The sequence below is a fragment of the Rhinatrema bivittatum genome, chromosome 16, assembly GCF_901001135.1.
Source record: "Rhinatrema bivittatum chromosome 16, aRhiBiv1.1, whole genome shotgun sequence".
Classification (NCBI taxonomy): Eukaryota; Metazoa; Chordata; class Amphibia; order Gymnophiona; family Rhinatrematidae; genus Rhinatrema; species Rhinatrema bivittatum.
Genome location: NC_042630.1, coordinates 2,983,168 through 2,997,515, shown reverse-complemented (window position 1 = coordinate 2,997,515; position 14,348 = coordinate 2,983,168). Strand labels below are relative to the sequence as shown.

The 14,348-nt window shown below is 42.1% G+C and overlaps 1 protein-coding gene across 2 annotated transcripts in view; it reads right to left on the bottom strand.

Annotated features, from left to right (window-relative positions):
• LOC115078024 (putative DBH-like monooxygenase protein 2) overlaps positions 1-13,279 on the bottom strand; it is a 55,760-nt gene extending 42,481 nt beyond the window's left edge. For both annotated transcript variants that reach the window (XM_029580593.1, XM_029580594.1), the window contains exons 1-3: positions 13,105-13,279; positions 2,705-2,968; positions 1,991-2,137 (exon numbers count right to left, since the gene is read on the bottom strand). In XM_029580593.1, the coding sequence (XP_029436453.1) occupies positions 1,991-2,137; positions 2,705-2,965 (408 nt within the window). In that variant the 5' untranslated portion in view covers positions 2,966-2,968; positions 13,105-13,279. The remainder of the gene's footprint in view (positions 1-1,990; positions 2,138-2,704; positions 2,969-13,104) is intronic.
• Between the last annotated feature and the right edge of the window lie 1,069 nt (positions 13,280-14,348).

The following is a 14,348-nucleotide window of genomic DNA, read 5'->3' as shown; positions in this document are numbered from 1 at the left end:
AGAAGAAGGAATTACAAGCAGTGGTGTCACTGCAGAGGGAGATGCGAGGGGTGCTGGGAAATGCCCTGGCCTTCCAAAAATTCTTTTACCTTCTTGCAACCCAATTTCAGTCATCCTGTTCCCTTCTCTGTGGTCTGATACAGAACGTATAGCAGAGAACAGCTTCAGTTGTCTGGCTCTTCTAATCTGCTCTTCTGACTGCCTGTGCCTCCTCCTCTCACATGTTCAAATTGCAAACAGGTGCTTGAGCCGCGCATTGCTCTATACGTGTACTAAGTGTGTGTGCTTCACTTAGTTGGCTGTGTGAATTACTGGAGAAGAAGAAGTGCCAATGGCAGCAAGAGAAGCAAGTTAAACACTGGGCTGCCTGTACCTTTCTGCTGCCAGCCATCCTGTGCTAGACCATCGAGGAGGGAGTTAAGAGAGCAGGAGCTTGGGGGGTGGAGGAAGAGCAGGGTTTATGGGTAGGGGGAGTGGAGAATCAGGGATTAGATGGAAACTTGGGATGGAGGAAGAATGTGTTAGCAGCATCTACCTAACACTATCATCCATACTATTCTGTTGCAATGCCCGTGTGATCCTTAAATGGTTCTCATCTGTCTGACAGGCCTCACAGAGTGCCTCTGTCTTCTGAACATTCATCGTGGCAGTCACTTATAAGAGGTGTCCCACAGGGCTTGGCATTATCTGTTGCCCACTTTAACGTTTATTTGGTTGCTGTGTGCAAGCGTCTTTCCTGGCTCTGATAGAGATACCAAAATGGATACAGAGGTAAAGCTTCACACTCAGTATTATAGCAAAAGCAGCATGGTGCAAAGTAAGGGTCATTGAAGGGAGTCAATCATCCAGTTGTAAGTACTTATACACAGTTTATTAACGAAGAAACTCCAGTATTTTCCATTATTTCACATTACAAAGGTCAGAATGTCCCCTGACACAGACACCATGTTTCAGCAAACAGGCTGCATCAGGAAGGACTATTTATTTATTTGTTTAAAGTTTTTATATACTGACATTAGTGGGGAACATCATACTGGTTTACATGTGAACTAAAAGGTGGAAAGTACAAAAAACAGGTAATGGGGATGGGGAATGAAGAGAAGGAGCCAGAGACAGAGCAAAGAGGAATATAATGCAGATAACAAGTAACAACAAAGTGATAACAAAAACTTTATACAGGCTCAGTTCTTACGGAGGTTAGCAAGAGGATGAGGGGGGTAAGAGTCTAATTTGGGTAGGCCTGCTTAAAGAGCCATGTCTCTAATGTCTTTTTGAATTTGGTGTTGCAGGGCTCAAGGTGCTCAGTGTGAAGCTTTACCTCTGGATCCATTTTGATATCCCTAACAGAGCCAGGAAAGAAGCTTGCACACAGCAACCAAATAAACGTTAAAGTGGGCAACATGCAGGCAGTAGCTCAACCTCTAAAATTAGAAACAAATAATTAAAATATATAAGGGACAGAAAAAGTTGGGTAAGCAATCATTTTTAGAAACTTACCTTTTCCTGGCTTGTTAAAACTGGTCAGGAATTCCTTTATTGCACAGAAAATCATAGGGTCTTTTTTAGTCATTTTAAAGGCCGGGTCCATGCTGGAGGGGGTAGGCATAATGTGTGGAAATGTCACTTTGGTGTTTCCCCTTCCATATCTGATTTATTCCTCTGTTGCCTTCCTCCCCCAGTATTTCTGTCTAGAGATGCCACTGACTGCATTTCCCAGCATGCATTGGGGAACACAAGCAGCCTGCCCCCAGTGGGAAGGGTCAGCAAGCGATCTTATGGGAAAGTAATACCTGAAAAACCTTTGACTAACTGTGAAAGACTTGAGAACTGGGAAGGAAGACAGGAATTAGAGAAATGACAGAAGTTCTGAGTTAGGAGAGCAGAGGGAAGGGGAGGAATGGATGGGTGGAAAATTGTGTGTTGTCACTGCAGTGAGGAAGGTCAGAAAGTTCAGCAATGAGTGAGTGGGAAGAAAATTATTCTAACTCACAGTGATGTCCAGGTCAAAGTCATCACAGGTGCGGAAGGCACGGGAGAAGCGCAGGGTGGTGGTGGTCTCATTCTCTGTCACCGAGATCAGCTGGTAATTCTGCTTCTCATCCTTCAATGGCCTAGAGGATCCTATGGCATGATAGTCCTGAGGAGGGACAGATGCAGGAGTGAATCCAGGTGGGAATCTACCAATTAGACTCCACTCCAAAAGCACCGGTCTTACTTTAAACTAAAGATCCCATTGTCCATATTCTGCAACATGGTAACTCAGAGGCTAAAAATACCAGAAAAATGTAGAGATTCTGATATTCAAAAGACCTAGGGTCCTAGCTTTAAAATATAGGCGCCTAGACTTTTGAATTTTAGAATTTTCCCAGGCTCGGTACCAAATTTTGGCATCTTAAATATCAAGGCTTCTAAATTTAAGTGCCTTGAAATTGGACGGAGCCAAGTCTGGGGAATGAACCTTGATGCTCAGGGGTCATGTCCAGCGCTGGGCAACCTGAGGTCTTCCCTATACCTGGCTGGCCTCACATCAGGCACCTCGCGTTAAGGCAACTGAAAAACATTTTGGTGCCTTGACTCACTGATTACAGGCACTAACGTAGGCACTCAGTGCTCTTTGAATGTTAGGTTTAGAGAGCACAGGAGCTGAAAATACCAGGAAATTGCAGAACCATTAGTCGACTGAAGAAAAATTATTCCGACTTACCGCAAAATAGATGCTTTGGTTGGGGAACATCCCTCCAATGATTAAGTCGGCCCCGGTCATCCCTCCATTTGGACTGAAGCCACAGCCCACCCACCCTGTAGTGTTTGCACTTATTTCAATGGTTATATTGCTGCCATCACTCGCCCATTTAATTCTGACTTTCCCATCGTTGTCCACATTTTCAGAGAACCTCAGATCCTCAGCAGCCATCAGAGCCAGCAGGAAGGGGCCGAGCAGCAGCGGCAGCAGCAGAGATTGCATGGTCTGTGGAAGAGAAAACCTCAGGAGATTATTAATGTGTGAGCAGGGATAAGCTCAGGTCTGGTGACAGCTGCCGGTGGGTTCCCCTTTATACTGCCACTGCCCGCCTGCAGGAGGAGGAATAGAGCCAAGGGCACCTCCTCTTCCCACGTTTCCTGGGAGTTCTCCTTGATCTTACTGCAGCTTTTGAAGATCAGATACTTCTGCTCACAAAACAGCAACATTTCTGCCCTGCTGAGCTCTACTCACATGTAGATGCAACACATCAAGTACATGTGTGCTCGCAAGGGTGACTTCAATAAATACAGTCCTGCAGGTTTAAATTCAGAAATTGAATGGGTTGCATTAAGTTGAAGCCATAAATGTTATCAAAGAAATAAATTCCTCTGAGTGCGATTGGTTGTTCATTGTCCTGCAGTATTTTCCCTTGTTATTTTTGTTATGAATGGTGGTCATTCTTTTTGAATGGACTTTATCATCAGAAGTCATTGGGGAAAGTGATGAAAGCACTTTTCACTGGTAGAGCGCATTGACCTGGGTTTAAATAGGATAATAATTATGTCAGCCCTCGTTTGCACATCCCTAGAGGTAGGCAGCCGCCGAGACATCGAAGTCAGGACTGGTATATGGTATTGAAACTGGGCGAAGCTCCTTCATTGGGGATGCTCCAGCCAGCTAAGGATTGACTGAGGTGAATTTTGTCAAAATGGACTGAAGCAGATTGAGTTTGCTCTTTTAACATTTTATGATGATAAATGAAACAAACAGTGGACCAAAGTTGAAAAATGTTATCGAGAAACATGGACGTTTTTAATTCAGGGAAAAAGAATTGAAAAAAAAGTTGATGTGATTATGCTGCTAATTGATTGTTAGTGTATGGTTTGGTTAATTGCAGTAGCAACTGCTTCAGATGAAACACTTTGAAAGGATAACCATTTTGGCGTGGAGCCAGTGACTGAGCAATGTACAACTTTGGAACAGATGCAAAAGACTGAGTTAAATTTGAGATTTAAGTGGAAAATTATGCATATTCACTATGGATAGCATGAAAACAAGACTGGCGCTAGGAGCTACTCCAGGAGAGTTGGGGATCACTGACTTAGAGCAATTATCCCAAGACTGAATTTGTGAGACTGCTAACTTGTAATTGTGCCCAATGTTTGTTTATTGCCTGTATGTGCAGACAGATAATCAATCAGTGTCCATGTTATCAACCTTTTTTTTGTTAAGTAAATAGCAAAACTGGTTCTTAATAAATATATGACAAACTCTGGAGTGAGCATTAGACAAGAGGGCATCTCACTGATAGGCTGAATAAGAGCACACAAGAATTTTCAGAGAGAAAGCAATTTGAATGGTTGTGGGACATAGCACAGTCCGACCAGCTGCTCCCATACCTTCTACTGCTTTGTGTATGCTTTAAAGTCTTGTGAGCCCCTGGGATGTGTGTGGGTGTCCCTGTGTAGGTGTTCTGAAAGAGTCTGCAGGAGGACGCAGGAGGAGGAACACCTTACTGGGTGATCTACCAGACTGCAGGGAGAAACTCAACTTCCCAGCCTGCTGCTAGACTGGGCTTCCCGTTGACCCCTAGGAGGAAGATGCAGCATCCTCAATGAGGGAGCTGGTAATCGCTGAGTGACTGTGAGCAGAAGGCCTGCTGTGCTTGACCTGAGCAGGCTTCAGAGCTTCTAATCTCACAGCCATTCACCGTGAACTGCCTGCCACAATCTATCTCATGCATATTCATTAGGGATAGACTGGTTAGGTCTTCCTCCAGGAGAGGGTTCGGAGGATGTTGTCATCCTTTGTGAGTGTTAGTGCAACACCTGCATGTGGGCTGCCAGCTCTTTCCCCCAACCTTTGATTTCTTAGATGACAGATACGACTGAGAATGGATTTAAAAAAATAAATCTCAACCCTGATACTTCATCAAGAACGAAATGAAGAATCGTAAGTGAGACAAAATTCACATGGAATTTGTTTAACTGCAGCCACATTTCCATCTGGGTTATGAATGGTAATTTATGGTGTCATGATGACACCTCCCATAAATCTTCCTGCCCCAAATGTGACAGCTGGAAAGAAAGATCCCTTGTGGAATTGTGAGCACTCCCGGGCAGAGCTTGCAGAAAGGGACCCAGAGCTGGTAATTGCAACATATACTCTCTGTTAGACTGGAACAACCAGTACAACATGCACACACCGACAATAATTTAGGGGAGGATTATACTAATGTCTGCAATCAGAGGCTCTACCCTCCTGCAAAACTACAGCCTAGACAAGCAGAAAGTCCCAGCGCCCTTCCGAGAATCCTCTGCTTCCCAGCCCTCACAGTGGACCAGTCCCAGGCTTTGCTTTTCTACAAGTCAGGGTTCTTCAAGATTTTAAATAAAATGAAAGAATCAAAACATGGTTTATTGATGGCAAAAGGTTTGGAACCAACTCGTCACAAACGCTTTTCGCGTTCTCATATTACTTTACAGAGCAATTAATGCATCCAACCACATTTCTAGCCAACTAATTTTTGTCATATAAAGTCGTTTCTGATTACCATGGAAATGATTCAAATGTTAAACCTGGCAGTGACCATCTCTTTCACCACGCCATCCTTCCGAGATGTCATCACCACCGTGCAAAAGATGCCTCATTCCTGCATGGTGTGGTCTTCTATCAATATAATATATAGTTCTCCCCATCACTATTTTTAAGACCAATATCGAGTCAAGAAAATACATTAGTATATATGTATGTATGTAGTACCGCTATGTAAACCAGCCTTAATGTGGCATGTTGAAGACTGAAACAACCTTAATGGTCCATATTAATATTTTATGTTCTTAGTGTTATTATTTTTTTATTTTTCCATTTTGCAACTAAAATCAAATGACCAGCAATTATCAAAAATATGTGAGGCACTCCAAATTTGAACCAGATTAAATGTCACCAAGAAGGTTAAATATCACAAAAAGAATCAATTTATCTTAAAAGGAGGAGATGTCGATCTGGCAAATTCTATCACCCATGCTCTGATACTGCTTCCAGGTGGGAACAGGCTTGGGGACTCCTCAGTGTTTAAGTCACACAGTCCTATAGAAAAAGATTAAATGTATACCTTTCCCATACAAGTGCTACAGCAAATCTTGTGCACCCAAGATTGTAAGCATAGTAAATGAGAGCATGGTGATAGAATCTGTGAGATGGACATCACCTACTTTTCAGATAAGTTGATTCTGTTTGTGATATTTAACCTCTTGGTGACATGTAATCTGGTTCGAGTTTAAAGTGCCTCACATATTTTTCACAGTCGCTAGTCATTTGATTTTAGTTGCAAATGGACCTGCTATTGGAATTTTGTAAACTATCAATAACATCATCTATGGTGCCTGAAGACTGGAGGGTTGCCAATGTAACGTCAGTTTTTTAAAAGGGATCCAGGAGTGATCCAGGAAATTAGACCAGTGAGTCTGACATCTGTGCCAGGCAAAATAGTAGAAACTATCATAAAGAACAAAATTGCTGAACACATAGATAGGCACAGTTTAATGGGACAAAGCCAACATGGATTTAGCCAAGGGAAGTCTTGCCTCACAGATCTGCTACATTTTTTGAGGGTGTAAATAAACCTGTGGATAAAGGTGAGCCAGGTGATAAAGTTTATCTGGATTTCCAGAAAGCATTTGACAAAGTCCCTCATGAGAGACTTTTTAGGAAATTAGAAAGTCATGGGATAGGGGACAGTGTCCTATTGTGAATTGTCAACTGGTTAAAAGATAGAAAACAGAGAGTAGGGCTGAATGGTAAATTTTCCCAATGGAAAAAGGTGAAAAGTGGAGACCCCAGGGACTGATTGTTTTTAATATATTTATATATGTCCTGGAAATGGGAACAAGTGAGGTGATCAAATTTGCCGATGACACAAAATTATTCAAAGTTGTCAAATCACAAGGGGATTGTGAGAAATTGCAAGAGGACCTTGCAAAACTGGGAGACTGGGCATGCAAATGGCAAATGAAATTTAATGTGGACAAGTGCAAAGTGATGCACTTACGAAAGAGAAACACAAATTATAGCTACAAAATGCAAGGATCCTCATTAGGAGTCAGTACTCAGGAAAAGGATCGAGGTGTCATCGTTGAAAATACTTTGAAGTCTTCTGCTCAGTGTGCAGCAGCAGCCAAGAAAGCAAAGAGGATGCTGGGGATTATTAGGAAAGGAATGGAGAATAAAACAGAGAATATCATAATGCCTCTGTATCACTCCATGGTGCATCCTCATCTTGTGTTCATATATCACACACAAAGAGAATGCTGGGGATTATTAGGAAAGGAATGGAGAATAAAACAGAGAATATCATAATGTCTCTGTATCGCTCCATGGTGCATCCTCATCTTGTGTTCATATATCATACACAAACAGAATGCTGGGGATTATTAGGAAAGGAATGGAGAATAAAACAGAGAATATCATAATGCCTCTGTATCACTCCATGGTGCATCCTCATCTTGTGTTCATATATCATACACAAACAGAATGCTGGGGATTATTAGGAAAGGAATGGAGAATAAAACAGAGGATATCATAATGTCTCTGTATCACTCCATGGTGCATCCTCATCTTGTGTTCATATATCATACACAAACAGAATGCTGGGGATTATTAGGAAAGGAATGGAGAATAAAACAGAGAATATCATAATGTCTCTGTATCACTCCATGGTGCATCCTCATCTTGTGTTCATATATCATACACAAACAGAATGCTGGGGATTATTAGGAAAGGAATGGAGAATAAAACAGAGAATATCATAATGTCTCTGTATCACTCCATGGTGCGACCTCATCTTGTGTTCATATATCATACACAAACAGAATGCTGGGGATTATTAGGAAAGGAATGGAGAATAAAACAGAGAATATCATAATGTCTCTGTATCACTCCATGGTGCAACCTCATCTTGAGTATTGTGTGCAGGTCTGATCACCACATCTCAAGAAAGATACAGCAGAATTAGATAAGGTACAGAGAAGGGCGACCAAGCTGGAACAATTCCCCTATGAAGAAAGGCTAAAGAGGTTAGGACTCCAGCATGGAGAAGAGACAGCTGAGGGGAGACATGATAGAGGTCTATAAAATAATGAGAGGAATGGAACAAGTAAACGTTAATCAGTTGTTTACTCTTTTGAAAAGTACAAAGACCAGGGAACACATAATTAAGTTACTGGGTAATACATTTAAAACTAATAACATTTTTTTTTATTCAATGCATAATTAAGCTTTGGAATTCATTGCCAGCGGATGTGGTGAAAGTTATTAGTGTAGCTGCGTTTAAAAAAGGTTTGGACAAATTCCTGAAGGAAAAGTCCATAAACTTTATTAAGTAGAGTTTCTTCTCTTAACCACCTCCACTTCCTCCCAAACAATGTAGCCACCTGGCACTGTAAATAATTATTAACTTATGTTAAACCCTTTACTGCTCTTTTCTCCTTCTCCAGGTACTATTACCTTGTTTCATTGTAACTGCAAGATGCACCAGTTATAGTTTTATTGTTCTATGCACCCCCTGTTCTAATGTAAACCGTCTTGATGTGATCTGCTCATGAATGCCGGTATAGAAGAAACCTAAATAAATTAAATAAATAAATAGAGTTGCAGAAATCCCCTGCTTATCCCTGGGATAAGCAGCTTGGGGTCTCTCTACCCCTTGGGATCCTGCCAGGTACTTGTGGCCTGAATTGGCCACTGTTGGACACAGGATGCTGAAGGACCCTCGGTCTGACCCATTATGGCAAGCCTTATGTTCTTATGTTATTCTGTACTCGTAAATCGGATTTGGGCTCCTTTGTTAGTTTGTTCCTTTTCCTTTTTTTCTTCTTCATTTAATTTAATTCAATGACTTGGCTTCTGCCATGCTTAACCATAATAGAAAATTCATGGCAGATTAATAAAGTCATAAGATATACATATTCCATAACAAAAATAATTAAGAATAAACAATCACGTGATATAAAAATTGGCTGCAAATTTGTATTCCATTATTATAATAATATATAATATTACATTCATATTTTCATAATCCATTATAAATAAAACAGTGATGCATAAACATATATCATATAAATAGTCATAACTATATAATGCATAATAAACAATCATACATATATATCATGGCATTTAATTCTTTAACAGAGGAAGGAAGTGACAAATGCATCATAAAACGCCTGCCACAGCATATAAAAAATAAAATACAACCATGAGACATACATGCATCATAAAACAAATGCGGCCCACATATTGTTGGAGAAGTTGACATATTTTTTATTTTTCCTTGAAGTGCTTTCAGTCTTCTCTATATCCTGTAACACTAAGTCACGGAATGTGGCAATATGTGGGTCCAAGGGACCCGATGGTATCCATTTTGATTTGGAGCGTACCAGAGATATGGTGTCTTGTGAAACTTCATGAGATTCACAATATAACCTTAATTGCAGTTTCCTTATAAATCGATGTAAAGAAATTCAGCTGTCAAAAGAATTATGATAACTATGAGGGACGAACGATAGACCCAAATCAAGTACTTCTTTTTGTGTATTAGGCAAAGAAGTATCAGACAAGTTGATTATTGTGGATCGTATCGAGTCTTGGATCTTGTCTGAGGTCCTTCCCATTCCAAATGAGCCTGCGTTATCGGATCTTTGCGAGGATGCCTGCGTTGTCCTCTCGATTGCCAATGGCCTCTCTTGCCGCGACCAAAAAATAGGCTGATTGCCACGTGACGATTGGCCTCTGCCCTGGACTCCAAAAGACCCATCACTATCAGAACTATCTGACCCGTCGCTAGATTTACCAAACGTGACATGACGTGAAGCTGATTCATCCTTTTTATTCAACCGTTAATAAACATTATTGGTTGAGTAATCATGCTCATCCCTTTTTAGTTTTTTGACTTTAGCCTGCTTAATTGCTGAATGAAAGTTATCCAAATCATTTTTATGTTTCTCAGTGATAGTATTTAGATGTTTAGAAGAACATAATGGATGTTTGAAGAGCTCCCAGACTTTGCACAGTTTCCGTGACTAACACTTTAGTGCGTTCAACGATTAGTACCATAAGGTCATTGGAACGCTTATTTAATATGGAAATCCATCTGGCCACAAACGCCTCATCATCCTGGAAAGAAAATGGTGGCTTGTTCATCCTTAATCCACGAGATATGATTTGTAACCGTAAATATTGAATCTTAGTAGCAGATTGCAGTTCAGATCTTATCAATTTCTTTTGCAAGTCCATGTATTGTTGCTCAGAATCAATTTCAGAATGAGGCAACTCGTCCCCCAATAAAGATTGTCCTTGTAACATGTCGGAGACATATTCAGCTGAGAAGCTAAAAGTTTCTTTTCATTTTGACGGATCCATTTAACCAGTAATATTTAACACTATATTTTTTAAACAACTGGATGTAAACCGTGGTAATAATGTAACAATTAGGAAAGATAATAGGCCACGTTATTTAAAGTGCCAGTGATACTACCATGTGCAGGTATGCTCTGAATTTTAACAGGTTACTCGAGCAAAACCTTTAAAGGGGCCGCGGCGGGAAACCTTGGCCTGGCCCTGATGGATGAGGTCACTCCAGAGGGGAATTTAAACCCCGCAGCAGTCTCCACGCCAACCTTTTGCCTTTGCAACAGGTCATCTCCTGGGCGTGCTCGTGGCTGTTCCAGGCATCTCTCGTTCCTGTACCTGCTCCTGGTTCCCTTCCTGCTCCTGCTCCAGTCCTTGAGTTCCCGAGTCCTGTCCCGGTGTTCCAGTTCCTGCTTTCCTTCCCATGCCTCCATTCCTGTCTCCCGTCTCCTCCTTTTACACACTTATGTAAGTGGATTTTAAAACCTGCTCACGCGAGGGACGTTCCCAGTTTTTCCAATTAGTCCACCAGTTTGCCCAGTTAATCTCAAGGTCTTCCAGGCCCCACCGGTTCTTCATCCTGCGCACTCCCCAGTTGACCTGAACTCCTCACCCTGTCCTGAAGCCCTAAAATGCAAAATCTGCAGACTTGCTCCTCATCAGGCGCAGCGGTAAGTTTTTAAAATACGGAGTGTGGGTGCCACTCCAGAACGCTCCTGCCACCCCCCCCCCCCCCCACCCCACACACACACATGCATATGTGGCATTTTTGCGCAAGCAGTGCTTTTAAAATTGACCCTTTACTGCATCACCTTTCAGTAGCGTAAGGAGGAGCTCTACCAGTACGTGCGTAATAATATCAGCATCACCCTTCAGTAGCGTAAGGAGGAGCTCTACCAGTACGTGCGTAATAATATCAGCATCATCCTTCAGTAGCGTAAGGAGGAGCTCTACCAGTACGTGCGTAATAATATCAGCATCACCCTTCAGAGCGTAAGGAGGAGCTCTACCAGTACGTGCGTAATAATATCAGCATCACCCTTCAGTAGCGTAAGGAGGAGCTCTACCAGTACGTGCGTAATAATATCAGCATCACCCTTCAGTAGCGTAAGGAGGAGCTCTACCAGTACGTGCGTAATAATATCAGCATCACCCTTCAGTAGCGTAAGGAGGAGCTCTACCAGTACGTGCGTAATAATATCAGCATCACCCTTCAGTAGCGTAAGGAGGAGCTCTACCAGTACGTGCGTAATAATATCAGCATCACCCTTCAGTAGCGTAAGGAGGAGCTCTACCAGTACGTGCGTAATAATATCAGCATCACCCTTCAGTAGCGTAAGGAGGAGCTCTACCAGTACGTGCGTAATAATATCAGCATCACCCTTCAGTAGCGTAAGGAGGAGCTCTACCAGTACGTGCGTAATAATATCAGCATCACCCTTCAGTAGCGTAAGGAGGAGCTCTACCAGTACGTGCGTAATAATATCAGCATCACCCTTCAGTAGCGTAAGGAGGAGCTCTACCAGTACGTGCGTAATAATATCAGCATCACCCTTCAGTAGCGTAAGGAGGAGCTCTACCAGTACGTGCGTAATAATATCACACTGTTATGTGAGTGGGGAAGAGGAGTTCTGGGGGTGGAGTATGGGCTGTACTGGGACTTTCTCATCTTAAAAAGTTTGCACATAAATTCTCTTGGCAAAACTAGAAAGATGGAAACATGACGGCAGAAAAAGGGCCCATCTGGCCTGTCTAGTCAGCCCATCCACACCAAATGATTCAGCTTTACAATCCCTACCACTCCCTCAGAGTTCCTCCGTGTTTATCCCAGGCTTTCCTGAATTCAGATCCTGTCCTTGTCTCCACTGGAGGCCGTTCCATGCATCCACCATCCTCTCTGTAAAGAGGGATTTCCTAAGATTACTCCTGAGTTTGCCCCCTTTCACACTCATCCCATGACCCCTCGTTGTAGAGCCTCCTTTCCATTGATAGAGGCTCAGCTTCTGTGCCTGGAAACCTCTGAGATATTTGAATGTCTCTATCATCTCTCCCCTAAGTCTCTCCCCATGTGCTTTAGAAGGAAGACCCCTGATCATTTTAGCAGCCTCCCTCTGCAGAGACTCCACCCTGGTCTTATCCTTTTGATGGTGCGGTCTCCAGAGTTGTACACAGAATTCCCGGTGAGGTCTCACCTATACAGGGCAATATCACCTTCTTTTTTGTGCTGCATTTTTTAGCATTAAATCTTAGCTGCCGCCAGACCCTAGACTATTCTGGAGCATTGCTAGATGCCTCCTCATGTTTTCCTCTCCTTCCTGGCTGTCCACCCTGTTGCACATTTTGGTATAATCTGTAAAAGCCAAAACACACACCAAACAGGCAGGTGGAGTTTTGTGTGCACCGTTTCCCCGGGATAATTTTCAAAGCAGACTTAGGCACGTACGTTCACTTTGAAGACCGGTGTAACTTGGGCACATAACACACACACGTTTGCGGAGCGGTTATAAAATTAACTCCCACTGTCCCTAATTAATTCATCTACAACAGCCTAAAAGAAACAATTAAATCCATGTAAGGATCCCATGAACCATATTTGGTTCCCACCTGTGGCACATCTGCACCATTCTCATTTAAGAAGAATCATTAAAGAAATTCCCACTGTTGCCCTTTTCCCAGCCCAGACACAGGTCAGCCGGCTTTAAATGCACCCATTCTGTCGGGAACAGGCAGTTACTTACCCCCAATTACTGTCTGCTGGAAAGTCACCCAGCTCAGGCTCCTCCACTTCTAGATCTTGACCCCTTTTATCCTGCGGTTCTGAAAACGGAATGGAGGATGTTCGGTTGCAAGGGTGAGGAGCCAGGGGCACAGGGCAGCTCTGTGTGATGCTGCAGTGAGACAGCAGCAATTACAGGTAAGTAATTACCCTGTTCTGCAATCCCTTCAGTCTCAGAGATTTGGAAACTCTTTCCTTTCCCTCCCACTGTGGACCTGGCAACTCCCATTACATTTTCTGCCGACTAGGATTAGCGCCTGAAGCACAATCAAGCCAAACCCAGAAGTATATAATCATACTTACATTCCGCCTTTTAATTCAAAAGGGACCCAAAGCACTTTTTATTAAGAAATGGTATGCAATACAATACAATCTATGATAATATGACTTGTTTTTTTCATGGACATAGTTGCAGATAATTATCTTAATTATTTATCAGTTTATGTATGTTTATTTTTTAAAATGTGTAGGCCGCACAATCCATAGTCCTAGGCAGTTTACAATAAAACCTACATATTTACAATAGAAACAAAGCACAATACAGAGACAAGTCTGCTGCAGATAGTTATTTTATATTTTATTTATAAAAATGTTGTGGGTGAGTAACATCAAAACATACATAAGAACAAATGAAATACAAAACTGAACTGAAATAAATAGAGAGGCTTATGATGTAAGCTGGCCAGCAAAACAAAATTAAAAGCCAGCAAGTTGCATTATATCATCAAACTGTTTGGTGCCTAGATGTTAAAACTAATTCTGGGTAAAAGCCAGCGCCTTCTGAAAAGGATTCACTGAGGCTGATCATCTGCTGTCAGCTAACTGTGGCTCCCGCTAATGCCAGAAGCTAAAAGCTTGAAGGAACAGATGGGCCTTCCCTCGCCTCTGGAAACAGGTCAATGAGGTATCTGGTTTTAACTCATTTGGATGTGTTCATCTTGCCTCCCCTTCTACCCCCCGTAGGAACGTATGCCCTATAAAGAAAACACCTGTACAGATGTATTTATTTATTTATTTTATTTAGGCGTTTTATAGGCCGTCGTTCCAAAAGAAGATCACAACAGTCTACAAATTCTGTATGCATATTCATGGTCAATGATCACCTACTGGGACAGCGCTACAGCAAATACATATCCAAGTTCATATTCATAGGTTATTACAAAGCCAACAAGTAATCTGAGTCATATTCATACATTTCCAGGTCAG